At 45.8% G+C, this 15765-nt stretch overlaps 1 protein-coding gene across 1 annotated transcript in view; it reads right to left on the minus strand.

Moving 5' to 3' along the window:
• Plcl1 (phospholipase C like 1 (inactive)) overlaps positions 1-15765 on the minus strand; it is a 266078-nt gene that overhangs the window by 38643 nt on the left and 211670 nt on the right. Inside the window, exons 2-3 of the mRNA XM_013353486.2 lie at positions 9173-11647; positions 4983-5186 (exon numbers count right to left, since the gene is read on the minus strand). Coding sequence (XP_013208940.2) covers positions 4983-5186; positions 9173-11647 — 2679 coding nt within the window. The remainder of the gene's footprint in view (positions 1-4982; positions 5187-9172; positions 11648-15765) is intronic.

The raw sequence follows: 15765 nt of genomic DNA on the forward strand, positions 1-15765 counted from the left end.
TGGAAAAAGGGAGACAGAGAGAGAGAGAGAGAGAGAGAGAGAGAGAGAGAGAGAGAGAGAGAGATGCTACTTGTTACTTTAGGAAACTACAGACAATGTCTTTCCATCTTGAAGCTATCTTTTGGTAATAACACTAACAAGACAATATAGTTAATCCAACCCATTATTCTTAGCCTAATTGTGATATTCTCCACTAGTTCAGCTGCCAAGTACGATTAGATGGCGGTTAATTCCTTCTTGCTGCTGTGTTTCTTCCTGCGCCAGCACAACCTGCTTTCCAAATCACAACCCAACCAACTTAGTAAACTATTAACCTTCAGTGCGTGCTCGCTAGAGTGCTCAGCATCTTCACCACCAGAAATTCTGTTGTTCTTGCCAGAGTTGAGTTAGTTAACTTTTAGGCTAGTGTTAAATAATTCAGCCCAGAAGTCACCTTGGAAGAATGCTCTGGTGGGCATTTTACAGCTGGAGTCCTTGATATCTAATCCCCCTCTGAACGGTGAGTTCAGGACACTAATGACCCAAAAGATCTCCCATATTAATTTAAAACCCATAAAAAGTTCGAATAGATCAAGCGAATGCTTCTTAACTATGCATGAAAACTTAGGCTGGTGAAACATCAGAAGCGTAGACACTCAGCCATCCAGAAAGAAGAGCACCTAAAGCTGCTTCCTTTCCTAATTATTTGCAAATACAATTCTGCCAAGGGCCAGGGAAGCCAGGGTGGGGTGGCTGAGGTGCAGAAGGTCCCCATGAGGTCTCATTAGTCTTTAGAGTCCACCTCAGGACAAAAAGTAGCCACTGGTCTCTCTCAGCTGTGTGTCTCTGTGCACCCCCTCTTCGTTGTATGTTTTGCCTTCCCGTTAGAGCCACCCACTTGGGAAGGCCAACCCCTAGCATGGCACACGGCACCCTGCAGAGAAAAGGTACCCAAAATGTGTTTGTCCCTTGATGGATGCTAAGACTAAGGACACAGACACCGGTACGTCAAAAGAGGAAGCAAACTGATGCAGTGCACACAGTCAACAAATGATGCTTTCTTAAGAAAACTTGTTGTATAAAACGTGGTGGGGAAACACCTAGGAGATGGAGGAGCAGATGGGCTAATAGTTGGGGAAGGGTCTCTCAGGAAATAATCAGCTAAGAATGAAGAGATAAGGTTCAACTTTCCGGGAAAGGAAAGAACATCCCAAGGACAAAGGCAGTGTGGTTCACAACGGCCTGGAGCCAGAACCAGTGTGGTCTGGGGGAAGCAAGAGGAGCTTGGTAAAGGCTGCAGAGGTGTTAGATCACAGAGCCCCTGATGACGTCAGTCAGCACTTTCCAACTTATTTATATCCGAAGACACCACAGAATTTGATCGTTGTGAAAGATCCCGTCCATGTTTTTACATGACTGATTGCTCTGGGTCTGGACAGTATCTCAGGAAACCTTTTCCAAACAAACACAGACACTCGTGAACGGCAAACAAGATGCCCACCGAGAGAACACAGTTCCACAGAGCGACGATGATGCTTCCTTCCTCAAGGCCAGTGGCATCGTAGCCATCCCACCTCTGCCTGAGCGCCATCAAAAGATGCAGCGAACTGGCTGTACAGGTTGCACTATTTGGAGCAGGTTATTTTCCCTCCATTTCCTACCGAAATGAGAAGCCATTTCCACAGAGAATTATAACTGGACTTCATTTAAGTATTTATGTTTTTTTGTGATAAGCCATTTCAGTTTTGTATAAGTCCAGCTCTGCCGCATTTTAAAAACAAAGATGCGAGAAAGGCTAATATTAATATTTGGGCTTATCAGGTAAAATGGCAAGGACATGACACCATCAGACACTCAGGATATGAGGCAGCACTCCCCGACCACAACCAAGGAGCCATCCTGGCTCAACGCGGACCCAGCTCTCTGGGCTGACTGCCCTCCAAATGGCTTATTTTCCTGTCTTAGCTTACAAGGGAACAAGTGATGTCTACTGTCTGTCTCTATGGCAACTAGTACCCTAATTTCACCTCTTAGATGGCAATTATACCTATTCACCGAACAGCTTTCAATCCCCACTTTTATGATGAAAAATTGATTTTTAAAAAAAAATGCGGCACAGGCGGCAGGCGAGCCTCCCCCTGTCTGGCCCCAGCCCAGCGTTTGTGTGTAGGGTGTGCCCAGTGATGCTTCTCCCCTTTCATTTAGAAGATGTTTATGCCAGATGCCTTTCTCCCAGTTATTTTTAATGGCAAAATATCAGCCTTTTCTTAACTGGCAGTTATTTTATTCAATTATAAAATTCATCGTGTTTGTTAAAGAACATTTGGTAAATACAGGAAGCAGAATGTAGAAAAGAAGGAATAAGAAAATAAAATTCACTCGCGACAAACAAAAGCACTGTTAATGTCTTCTAGCATCCTATGTGCTTTGCATGTGCGTATACATACAAATGCCGTGTAAATCTCACGTGTACATACATGATTAGAACCAGACTGCTTCACAAGGTGTCTTGCTTTATCCTCCACCCTTACTGTGCCGCTAGACAACTGACTGTGACAGCTTCTTCAAGGGAGCCCATTTGGTGGATTCCTAGCCTTTAAAAAAATATTTTATGTTTAGCTGTGTAGCTGTATAAATTATGTCACATGGGTTCTGGTGCCTATGAAGGCCAGAAGAGGACGTGGGATCCCCAGGAGCTGGAGTTATAAACAGATGTGAGCTTCCAAGGAGGCACTGGGAACGGGACCCCTGGCTTCTTTGCAAAGACAGCGAAGGTTCTAAACTACTGAGCCATCTCTCCAGTTCCTAGGTTCCTGTCTGTATTTTAGCTCATCCCTCCTTACCAACATTATGAAGATCCAATATTTATGTGTCTATAAACCCTAACAAATCTAAAGAGAAGAAGCACATAGGTCAAATGAACAAGCATTTGAAGCTGCTTTATCCGACGTCTCTCCAACAATGTAGATAACAATTTATTTTTGCACTGTAGGCTGGGAAATAAAAGTGAGTCCTGGCCTTCAGCTGCTCTTCCCTGTCTAGAGCCTTCTAATTGAAGTTACTAGAAGCTGTGCCTAGCCTAGAGGATCAGCGGATGGGATTTTCACCTGTTGGCCATTGACTGCAGGGTATTTAAGCTTCCATGGTACAATTAAAGAAGGGCTTTTGTACCAGTGATTGGAGGTCCGGGTGTTGGTCTGTCTCTGCATGTGTTTCTTCAACCTCCAGCCCCTTGCCCGAAGCTCGCGAACTGGGTTCTAGCGCATAGAGCACAGATGGGGGCCGCGGTGTGCGGTATAAAAGTATCCATTTTCTTCAATTCTCGTGTGTGTGTGTGTGTGTGTGTGTGTGTGCGCAGACTGCAGATTAATATTGCGCTCTATTCATATTTTGAGAAGCGGGCACATCTTTTACGGAACCTGGTGCTCACTGGGCTCAATGGAAGGCCAGACCGCTCCAGGCCTCCGCTTCTCTCCACCCCCCAGCGCTGGGGTCACAGATGTGTGTGATCTCACATGGCATTTTAAGTGGGCACTGGGGATTCCAACTCAAGATCTCACGCTTGCACAGTAAACACTTTACTCTCTGGGCTATCTCTGCAGCCCCTGGTCTTCTTACATTTCTGATTGGAAGCACCAATGTTAAAGCGGCAGGGCACAGCTGATGACTTAATGGTAGGCAGGGGACTATCTCATACATTACTTTCAAGAGGTGGGGTCTCATTGTTTTCTCACGACTGGACAGTCTTGATCATTTGGGCTCAAGCAACTGCCTTGATTCAGTTTCCTGGAGTCGCTGAGACTACAGGACACAACAACATGCTTAGTTTAATACATTCACTTATCTAATTGGAAATGTGTTTTAAAGCTAGATGTGCTGCTTTAATGGCATTTCAGGAAAGGAGCTGCCTGCCGCCCTCTGGGGCAGAGTCTGCGCTGTTGCCTGATGGCCTGTCTCTCCTACTTCTTAGCAATAGAAGACACGGCTTTTAGTCCCCTGGAAATGACATTTTAGATTACGTTTTGCAGTTAACGGTGGCTGTGTAACAACTCCAGGCTGATGAACAGGAAAGAAAAGTAATATTTTTTTTTGTCTATAATTCCAGAAAATAACATCCTAAAAGAAGGAAGATGTGTCCTCTCAGATGGTTCCTGATGTGTGAAATGCAGATGTTGCAAGCAGAGTGTGAGTAGCCATTTGGACCTTGAAGCTAAGGGCTATATTCTAGGAAAAGAAGAAGAGACAAAAGGGACCAAGGCACCAAAGAACTTGGGTAAGAAAAAAATCCCCCAGATAATTGCTGTCTAAATTTCTAAATGAAAGTTTGCATTTTAAGCTATAATCGGGTTGCTGTTTAAAAGATACAATATTTTAGTTTTTTATTTCGCTTTAACCTATTATCTGACAATTTCGCGCATCGCATGGGGGAGAAGTTCATTTCGACTGACGTAAGGCGTTTCTACACCTTTCTCCTCTGGCTGGCTTGCAAGCTCTCCTCCAGCAAGATGTTTATTTATACCTAATCAGCTTTGCTCTCTATTTTGTCATTTGCTTTTTAACTTTGTTTACGGCACGAAACACAGAAATAAAGTTATCCCCAAATCTAATCACTACGTAAATTCTATTACATAGTCAGAATAGAGCATCATCAGCTTAGAACGGCATCCAGGCGAGCCTCTTGGCCCATCCATCACTGATCAGCCCTGAGAGCCGAGTCTCTCCCCCGTCAGGAACATCATCCAGAAGAAAAGGAGGCGTGCTTCCGAGGACTGGAGAAGTCATTTACCCTTTGTCAGAGCAGGGACTGCCCAATCTGCCATGTCCCCGGCGGTCTCACCAGGGCTTGATGGTTACTGAATGGTGAGCTCTGGCTGCCACCTCCGGCCACATTTCAGAGGCAGTCACTGCCCTGGTCGTTGGAGGACTACCCAAGAAACCTTTGCTTTTAGGGCTTCCCATAGACGTGGGGGAAGAAACGGAAAGTTGCAACAGCCATAGCCTACCAGGTCGTATGCGGCCAGCATCTTCTTCTGCACATCTGGCAGGGCACCCAGAGGCTCCAGGTAAGGAAAGCTGTCCTTCATCACGAGAGACACGGAAGGGGCACTGTCACTGGTACTGAGCCGAGAGGACAGGGTTAACAGGCACTGCTTCAGACTGGCAATCGGAGGGAGTCCACACAGCTCCTTAACAGACACTATGGCGTTCTACGGGGAGAAAACAGAGAGAGTCACCCGTCTGGCCACAGGGCGCTGCGTTTCCGGTTCACGCTCAAGTACGTTCGCCAAGTTACACTCCCTTAGAGACAAGTGCCGTGAAGAGCAGCCTGGACCACAGCCAACCCCAACTGCTGTGACACGCAGAAGGAACGCAGGTCACAGCCTCAGCCTGAACCGTTGGTCCTAGTGTTTACCAATGGCCATAGGCATCCATCAAAAACAAAGGAGATTATGACTCCAGGCTACTCCACGCTTTTCAAACACAGCGACTGAATTCATAAACACACAAGCACTGCCTAGATAGGAACCCTTCATTCGAACTCAGAAAAGCATCCGGCTAGGGGATGGTCGGCCATCTCTCTTAGCATCTCAAGGCTGCGGCTATCATTGCTCACCTAACTCCATCTGATCGACCAGCAAGATCACCTTATCATCCCATTAGAAATGTCCCTTGCCCACAGAAAATGCATTGTACTTGCATCTTCTTCATTGGCATCATGATCTTTAACAAAACTGTGGTGCTATAATATTATGAAAATATCTCTTCTATTTAAAGAGACTAGAACTTTGGTTGGGCTTGAGAGCCAGAGTTAGTAATATTCCTTGAGGCTACTTAGGACTGATAGCCTTCTGCATATCCTGCTTCTAAGGAAATAATGTAACAACCAACCTTACTTGTTGATGTCACATATAATCAACTTTTACACCTAAGCTGATTCATAGCTTAATCTGAAATTTTCTTCTCTTCCATACACCCAAGGGTGGTAACACATGTATGTATATATGTTATGGTGATAAATGCTGGAAACAGCAAACAGGTTGAAAGCAACCTTATAAAATGAACATCTGGCATACATGTTAAAGACAACTATGGGCATTGCTTGATAGCCTTTGTGTGCTTGCTGTCTGAGTCAGCTGCATCAGATGCAGTTAGTGACTGAATCCCTTGTAAAACTCTATTAAAGCTTTCTGTCAAGTCTCCCAGCCTTACCATGTGATGCTGTCTGTGCTGTTCAATGAACATACAGCAAAAGCTCTTCATTGGGGGCATACAGGGACAGACAGACACAGGGGCACACACACACACACACACACACACACACACACAGAGACAGACAGACAGACAGACTCACCAGATAGACAGTCTAAGAGCCAAGTTCATATGGCAGACAGAGGAAGGACAGAAGACAAAGGGGGAAAGAAGTCAATAATTCAAATCTGGGCTCACTCTTGGGTAAATCAAACGATGGAAGGTGTTTTTTAATTTCTTTTCCTTAACGAGACAGCGACACATTTTCGGCGCTCCAAGGCTGTTGTGAATGTGCTCAATGCTGGAGTGTAACTTGGGATAGAAGTTATGGCTGCTTCACGTTTATTAACAATGCACATCCTCTAACCTACTGGATGTCTCAGGAATTTATTAATTACCAAGGTGCTTTTATTTATTTGTTTATTTATTTATTTTACAGATTACCCTCTAAATAATCCTTTACCCAAACTACTTTGTTAGGAAACCATGAATTATGAACACTGCCTGCAAAAGCCTTATAAACTGCTCTTCTTTTGCGGACGTGCATGTGGTGTGCATACGTGTGTGTGTGTGTGTGTGTGTGTGTGTGTGTGTGTGTGTGTCTGTGTGTGTCTGTGTGTGTCTGTGTGTGTTTGTGTGTGTCTGTGTGTGTCTGTGTGTGTTTCTATGTGTAGGGGCATGTATGCATAGACCTGGGTGTCTTCTCAGATCACTCATCATAGACTGAGGCAGGGTCTCCTACTCCATCCAGGAATCCTGGGTTTAGGGGATCTATCTCACCAGCCTGCTCCCGTGAGCCCCCTCCCTGTCTTAGCCTCTTGCGTGCACTGGGATCCCAGGAGGGTTGCCACAACACCCAGCTCCTAGGTCAGTTCTAAAGATCTGAACCCCAGGCCTTGCCCATTCAGCAAGTACTCTTCTGGCTGAGCCATCACCACAGCCAAATATGCTTCTCAGGATGTATTCTGCAGATATGGGAGAGAGGCTGTGGTTTATGAATTACACAAAAAGCCGGGAGGCGATGGTGCACGCCTTTAATCCCAGCGCTCAGGAGGCAGAGGCAGGTGGATCTCTTGCAAATTCGAGGTCAGCCTGGTCTGCAAGAGCTAGTTCCAGGACAGACTCCAAAGCTATAGAGAAACCCTGTCTCAAAAAACAAAACAAAACAAAAAATTTACCCAGAAATACATAGGACCGACTTCTAACACAGCGAGGTATAGAAATTGCTCATAGGTAATCTAACATAGGGCTTTATAATAATGTTGACTTTATGTAAGGAAAGATTACATAAATGATAATAGCGTATTTGGAGCCTAGTTTTGACAAAGGGGTTAAGCAAACCTCTTTGAGTCAAACATAAACCTAATCTGACCTCAGGTGCTAAGCTGTGGGTTTCATACCGTACTTTCCCTCCATTTGGTTATTTGAAGAAGTTCTCTTGGAGTTAATATTAAGATTTCACAAAGGCACAGCTCGATGGTTCTGCTTCGCATGAATTATAGTGGATTTTGGCATCAGGCACCCTTGGGTTTAAAGTCTAACTTGGTTGTTTATTAACTGCAAGATCTGAGAAATAATGTCTTCTGACGTGTCTGGTTTCTTGAGTGCAGAGCTTCTGGATGGGTTAGTATTGTTAGAAAAACGCTAACTAAAGGAATAAAATAAACTGAATGATTCTCATTTTGCAACGTAAGCTCTTGGGGGGGGGCGCTTGTCCACTCGGGTATTAAAAATGCTATCCTCAGGGAACTAGGGTAAGTCCCGTGGAAAGGGTGTTTTGCATCTCTGCTGATGCATCACGAGGAAGGAAAAGGTACGCTGGGTTTCTCCTGTCCACTGGGCAGTCACTTCCGGCTTCCACTCAGCTCTCACACAGCCATCCAGTGTAAGTCTCATGGTCCTGCCTGATGCAGAAAACCTGATCTTGAGAGCTGCCAGTCGCCGGTTCAGGACCACACGGGGCAGATGCACAACAGGAGCCAAATTCTTTCAATTGAGTTACCTTTCTGGGAGAAGCTAAATGTATTTTTTAAACATTTAAGTGTTGACTTTTGTCTGTTTAGTTGTGTGTTCTCTTGTGGCTATGAATTTGTTAGTGCACATTTAAATAACTGAAAATATTATGGGTGTCGGTTTTAGAACATTTGACTTCTAATTCTCTCCTATATTCATATCAGCAAGTATTTTACATATAAGCTTTCAAATCGCATGTATGTGTCTGGTTATATATTTTATAGGCTACCCACATGAGGGGGTGTGTGCATGTGTGTTCATGTGTATTGTGTATTTATGTGTGTGTAAGTGTGTGCATGCACACGCACACACACATGCACATCAGATGGGTATGACTGTCCCACACAGGTACCAGAGGACAAACCAGGATGTCCTGTTCTCTCTCTTTCCACCTTATTCTTTTGAGACAGGTTTACTCACCGAACCTGGTACTAGACTGGTGGCCAGCCAGCTCCAGCCACCTTCCTGTCTCTGCACCGCACTCAGCAAGGGGTTACAGGCACATCAGCCACACCCAACTTCTTCTATGGCTACTGGAAGTTTGAAGCCAGGTCCTCACGCTCACACAGCAAGTGCTCCTGCCCAGCTGAGCCATGGCACCAGCCTCTACCCCCACATTTCATTTTTCACTTTTTCTACACCGTTTATATACACATTCCTGTCAGTCCGTTACCACATGCTAAACACATTGGAAAACCCAGCCTTTTGCTATATCGATGCACCACTACCTGGCCAAACTCCGCCTTGCACGCACAATCGGCAACCACCTGCTTTATCACAGGAGACAGGGAGCGTAATTCGGCGGCGGCGCGGGGATCGGCACGGTATTTCCGATCATCCGCAAACCGGCCATTCGTAAACCACAACAGTCGCGAGTTTCAGTGGGTGTGAATAAAAGAGACAGCGGAGCAAGGTGGGGCTCTTTCCCTACCTGCATGTTCTCCCTCATGTCTATGGCTTCTCGTAAGGGGTGAACGGCTATTTTGAATATATCATCTATGGTTTTAAGACCGATATTCCTGAGCATGGTATATTCCCGAACTTTCTTGCCCATCCTCACAGAGAGGCTGCGCTTCTGGGCTTTTCCTCCTCCGCTGCGATTGGTTATGGCTATGTGGACAAAAAGGGTCACGTGCTCCATGATCTCCCCCACAAAGGAGCGCAGGGGCACGTGCCGGTAGCCGGGTTGCAGGCATTCGAACGGTATCGTGTACTGCCCTATGAATTCATCTCCGATGTAATCATCATCCAAAACCACAAAACGGACCATGGTCAGCTCAGGGAGGTTGACTTGAAACTCGAAAGTTTCATCAAAAATGGGATTATCGCTGTTCTGCTGGACAGTTTTAGTCCTCTGCTCGGAGCAGTCAGCCGGAATCCCATGAATCTCTACACAGACATAGGGGTCGATGACATCCCCTTTGGCACAGGCTCCCTTGGGCTTTGGAAAGTTCTGACCACTGATGATCTTGATATGAAGGACCAGGGGAGACACTCCGGGTACAATGCCCTTCGTGTTCGCGCTGAAGTAGGAGACCTCGTCTCGCATAACCGACGGCCTCAGTACATAGCCACACCCTCCGTTTTGGAGAAACCAGCCCGTGTGGAGGTCCATCATTGGACCGGGGGTCTGGAAATTCATGGCGACGATCTGACAGCCGCAGTTCCAGAAGTCCTGCGGGTTCGGGTTACTGGAATCTATCCGCATGGCGCTAGGGTAGACCCTCGATAAGAACCTCTTGTTGTAGTTCACAAAGTCCTCCGGGTATTCGTTGGCGATCCGGCTGGCCTCCGTCTCGCTGAAGGAACAGATCTCCCAGTAATTCTGGGTTTTCATCGACAGTTCAAAATCCCTGTGCTGGACAGATTGACAGATGGAGACCAGGTCAGAGAGCTCCCGGCAGAGCCAGATGTGCTTCTGCTCACCGTTGTAATCCCCGGACATCCTCCGCGACATTTCAGCCTCTTCATCCTCCTCCGTCACCTCCCCTTCCAGCAGATCCGACTCGGCAGGCAGTTTCTTTCCCTTCACGATGATCCGGTTTTTCAGTTTTTCCGGTGACGGGAGGTAGGACTCGGACAGCAAAGGGGCCTCCGTGTAGAGTTTGCTACCGAACACCTTTTTCATCTGCTGGACCATGACCCTCTGCTGCTGCAGAGAACAGTGGTTCCCCAAGCAGAGAATGAGAGGGTACTCGGAAGCGACGAAGGCAAACTTATTGATCACCTCTAGAACACTCCGGACGGAGAGGGGCGTGGCCATGTTGTTCCTATTGCAGAGGATGGGCTCAGCGTCTGAACCGTCGCTCACGTCCAGCTCGATGCTCCGGCACCCCATCTTCAAAGCCCTCACGTACCCGTTGATATCGGCCGGCCCCCTGAACTGGTCTTCTATCAGGTAGGTATTGTGAGACGCGTTGATGTAGTAGTGAGATAAGGGTTGGGTCATATCTTGGGCGACCTTCTTTTGTTCTGGATCAAAGATGTCACATTCCGGAGATAATAAATACTGGGTAAAGCCATCGATAGCGAGAAACCCTTTCTGGCGGCCCTCTTCCGAAAGCTCGTATCTCCTAATGATGTCCAAGCACATATCCTCAGTGATGTGGGGGACGCCTTGCTCGGCTTCTAAAAAGAGCATGAGGTCATCCGCATCCAGGTACTCTTTGTTCTTCGATATCTGCACCAGTAAGAAATACACTTCCGGCCTGGTGCACAGTTCACAAAAAGCTTCGCAAAATTCCTCCTCTGTAACCCGGGTGGTCAGTTTTTCCTTGCTCTTCTGGATTTCTTTGAACTTTAACCTGATCTTAGATTCCTTCAGAGTAGGGTTGAGTTGTTTTATGAGCTCCACGGAAGTGTCCTCCAACATTATCCCGTTCCCGTCCACGTCTGCGGCTTCAAACACGGTTTTCAGCCACATGAACCGCGGTGTGTTCTGGTTACCCTCCATAAAATCAAGCGGCTGTTTGCTGCGCGAGACCAGGTACCGTAACCCTGACACCCAGATGTTGGCCACATCCGCCGAATTGGCAACCAGGTCCAGAGGCTCGTAGTTCTCCCCGTGGAGGATGGAGAAGGCGCAGTCTTCACAGATCTGGTCAGCGAGGCCGTTGTTTCTGAAGGTCTCTGTGTTCTTCCCCAGCCTGATCTCCTTGATGGCGGAAATGTCCAGCTTGGCTTTCTCGAGGTCTTTCTTGGAGGGTTCCCAGCGGAGCGCCTGGAGGTCCACGTCCAGGGTGAAGAATCGGTTGTAGATGCGAGAGTTGGGCCGCACTTTCTTCAGCTCGCAGCCGGCCTGCATGAAGCTGATGCAGTCGCTGGCGCTGCTGATCTTCTTCTCCGAGGGCATGCTGCTGAAAGACACTGTCTTCTTCCTGCCGCCGCATTTTTGGTTGGAAGGATCCTGGAAGACAAGCAGAAAAGAATGATCACTCTCTTTCAGGAAACTCAAATTCAGGAATTTCTCAAACTCCGTCCAGATGGTGTGGTCATCTGAAGAGAAGCTAGCCTGTGACTGACCTTAGCACTGTATCCGAAGATAGGCTACTGAGAGAATTCATATCAGTAGGCTCCAGGAGGCTTAGTTTACAAATGGGTGCCCTACCAGTTAAGATAAATATTAAGACCAAGAATCAGCTTTAGTTCACTTAAAGCGATAGTAGGGACAATTTCTTTTTTTAAAAAATATTTATTTATTTATTTATTTATTTATTTATTTATTATGTATACAATGTTCTGTATATATTCTGTCTACATGTATGCCTGCAGGCCAGAAGAGGGCACCAGACCTCATTACAGATGGTTGTAAGCCACTATGTGGTTGCTGGGAATTGAACTTAGGACCTTTGGAAGAGCAGGCAATGCTCTGATCTGCTGAGCCATCACTCCAGCCCGGGACAATTTCTTAAGAAAGCCTACTACCAGCACACGAGACAGCATCCACCAGGCTGTGCTCACAGGTCACACATCCTAAGACTCCTCCCTTCTCACTACCGTCCCTCCTCAGCTGCAGGTCCTGTCCTCTGAACACTCATAATTGCAAGGTGATGGATTTCATCTTTGTCCTGGACCGTCCACTGCCCCTATCGCTGCCCAACTCAGATTTACGCTGAGCGGCTGACCCTTTCCACTTGAAAGTGGATAATTCTTCATTTTAATCAAGTGTAATAAGGTTCCCCACTACATTACTAATTCAAACTATCCTCCCAGGGACGTAGTTCTAAAATGCATGTCTAATGTGCTTTAGAGCACTTGGTCTCATAAGCACACCAGCACGGTGGGAGTATGAAGGCTTCATAGGGCATTGTCCTCATGGCAAAAAAAAATAAGTTTTCTTTATTTAACTCACTATATATCATCTGGGATAAGTCACTTAACCTCTCTGGATTTTAATTTCTATGTCTCAAGTAAGACTTGGATGCATTATGTTTATATTATGATTCAATGTTATCACGATTCTCCAAAGAGAAAAGCCCATGCCTGTTTGGTTTGTAAATGGCAAGTCCTTATAAAGATTCTCTTCTGGAGATTGTGTGTCTTTACCCACGGTGTCTGTAGAACCAGCCACAGGCATCCGATGGAATATTGGGAGTCAGCACGAATTTAACTCATGTTTGTCTCCTCGGTATTTAAGAGAAACCTTCAACAGTTTGAGACACCCTAATGCTGTCACCATGCCCGACACTGAGAAGCAGAAACAGTGCAATGCGGGCTGTCTCATTGCCGGCATCTTTTAAAGCACTGTAGAATTCACCCTCTGGGGCAGGAGCACCACACAATCCATCCAGCCCAGTTAAGCCTGTCTATCGTAGGTTCTTTAAAGGCAGGGTGATTTATTATGTAATTGGCTAAAACTCTGCAGGCAAAAGGGAAATAAATTTTGCTTTGCTTATGGTATGCCGGTGGGAGGATTCATTGACTCAACTTCATATCAGATCTTCAAGTGACATAGATATAAATTACCCAATTTTGGTTACAGAATGCTACCCCCGTGTTTCTGCGGCATTTGAAAACTTGCCTCCTGCTTCCCCAGAGAGTTGCTATTCTTAATTATGGCATAGTGGTCGATTTCCTCCATTCTTAAGTTAAAAAAAAAAAGCAATGATAAATCTTCAGCTGTTTCAACACAGATATTCCACTAGAGCACACTTAACTTCATCGCAGCCCACGCGCTCCGAAATATCAGAGTGTGTGTATTTTTCCACCCCATCAAAGCAGGACCCCAATGGCACTGCTAACTGAGATTACCCCACCGAGTAAAGGGGAAACTGAATTGTGGGAGTAAATCAGACTGTTTGGATTTTAAGCTAACCATCTGACCACCTTTTAGACCACAGGCAGCTTCACGTGAAAAATAATATGCATAGTATGCATGAGCTCATGTTCCAGATATAAATGTTATCAGCAGAGCCACGGGAACACCGGAAACGGGGAATCAGAGTTCCTCTAAGTGCACACTGGTTCTTCCATACTATGTGAGCAACTGCAGGAACCTTCTCTGTGGCCTGAGACTCCACTCCTGGCTTGAGAAGCCACTTATCTCTGAGGACAAATGGCCATCGTGAGAATGGTTTATATAAGCCTCTCCTCTTGGTGATGATAGCTCCTTCAATCAAGTCTATGCCTCTAGTGAGACAAGATTGCAAGAGAAGAATGCTTCCTATCAAGTCTACCAAAGGATCCACCTGCTCCATAACACTAGGTTTCTGCCTGGACTTGAAACCATATGTGATTATTAGACATATCCCAAAGTGCCTTAAGACCTGGCCTCTGAGAAGGACGTGGCTCCCAGGTTGTCATCCCACAAGAGACAAGATGCAGTGATTGCAAGTCCCCAAGTGGGCTAGACACGGGCCATGCGCATGTGAAGAAGTAATTAGTTTGTCTGGTGATGGACGCAGCCAAGATTATTCCCATTAAAATACGCTGGAAAAGAGTCAGGCTGCTGATTTTATTTCTCCAGTTCTGCCACAGAAACAGCAATGCCTGGCCCTGGACAGCGATCCCCGGGCTGCAATGCTCTAGCTTGGGCAGCGTGGGAGAAGGAGTAGGGACAACATTTGATGTATTTCTGGACAGGGACACTCTAGTCTCTTTTGGAACCACTGGACAGTGACCTATACAGCATAACCATATTCACTGCAATAATACAATTGCAGATTCGTCCTAGAGAAGGGGAAATGTTAAGGTGAATAGCTTGATAAACATTAACGTATTGGCTACGGGACTCCCCTGTTGCTAAGTCTCCACACAGCTATTAACAATGTGTGTCTGGTCTGCATTAATAAATGTATTGTGAAGCCCAGCCCTGCCAGCGCGTGGGCAGGTTCCAGGAGGAGCCAGGTGTGGTCTCCATCCAAGTGTGTTTTTTCCAGCTTTCACCCAATCAGATGATGGAAAGGACTCCATCACCCAGAACGTGTATAAGAGATTCTGATAGAGCGAGTAAATGTTAATTCCCCCCAAAGCTAACTTTCCTCCCTTTGAGTAAAGGCAAAAGGCTGAAGTCTGCCGGGATAAAAGAGCCCCGCGTGATGTTATTGCCTCCTAAGCCAAAAGCTGGCCTCACAGTCCCGGAGAACACAAAAATCGGATGGGGACCACAGCCCCTTCAGTCTCCTGGAATTCTTACTGATGTTTCCAGATGATCACTTTCTGCAGAGCAAACAAATAGGCCAAATTGGGTTTCTATGGCCCCTGAATGGCTCCTAGCCTGGCTTTGTGTTTTGCATTTATGGTCTTTGTAAATAAAGTCAATACCTTATAAAGGATTCAACCATCAGCAACAGAAGAGCTTTAAATTCTTGTAGTATGAGATAAACAGTCTACTCTTTAGATAAAATAATGTATTTATTTACCTAAAGCACTATTCATAGTCCATCCACATGAAAAAAGAAAGCTCCCATATAATCCCATGCTTTTAGCACGAATTTTTAACCTAGAAATAACTTGGAAATGCTGGGGAAGAGGGGGGATAATGAGATACTGTTTTAATTGTTTCTCTTTGTCTTCTACATTTTTTAATCTATCATATTTATCCTACTATTTATTTTATTTATCTATGGTAAGGAAAAGAAAACCAATCTGATTAAATGAGAATCCTGCTAATACAAGAGTAAAAGATTTACGTCTCTTCAAACATATTTCATTAAACTAAGATTGGGAACAGGGCAGGAGGGAGTTCACGGAAGCTAAATTAATAAAATTGCTTCTGTAGACCTCCCCCACCGACATTTACTCTCTTGTTTGCCATCTAACAACATTAATATGCGGCCACAAAAGAGGAAAACAACTTTTCCTCACCACGCTCTGAGAAGACCCAGAAAGACAGTCTATCTGGAGAAGCGTGACTTTAAATCTTGCTCATGAAAAATATTGTTTTAGTCGGATAACTTTGGGGAAGAGCCACACTAACCCAAGAGATAGTGTGAGTGTCAAAACCTGACAACCCTGGGTACTGCATGGTCAAAGGAGAGACCTGACTCCTGAAGGTGGTCCCCTGACATCCATACATCCATACAT

The sequence above is a fragment of the Microtus ochrogaster genome, unplaced genomic scaffold (genome assembly GCF_000317375.1).
Source record: "Microtus ochrogaster isolate Prairie Vole_2 unplaced genomic scaffold, MicOch1.0 UNK8, whole genome shotgun sequence".
Lineage (NCBI taxonomy): Eukaryota > Metazoa > Chordata > Mammalia > Rodentia > Cricetidae > Microtus > Microtus ochrogaster.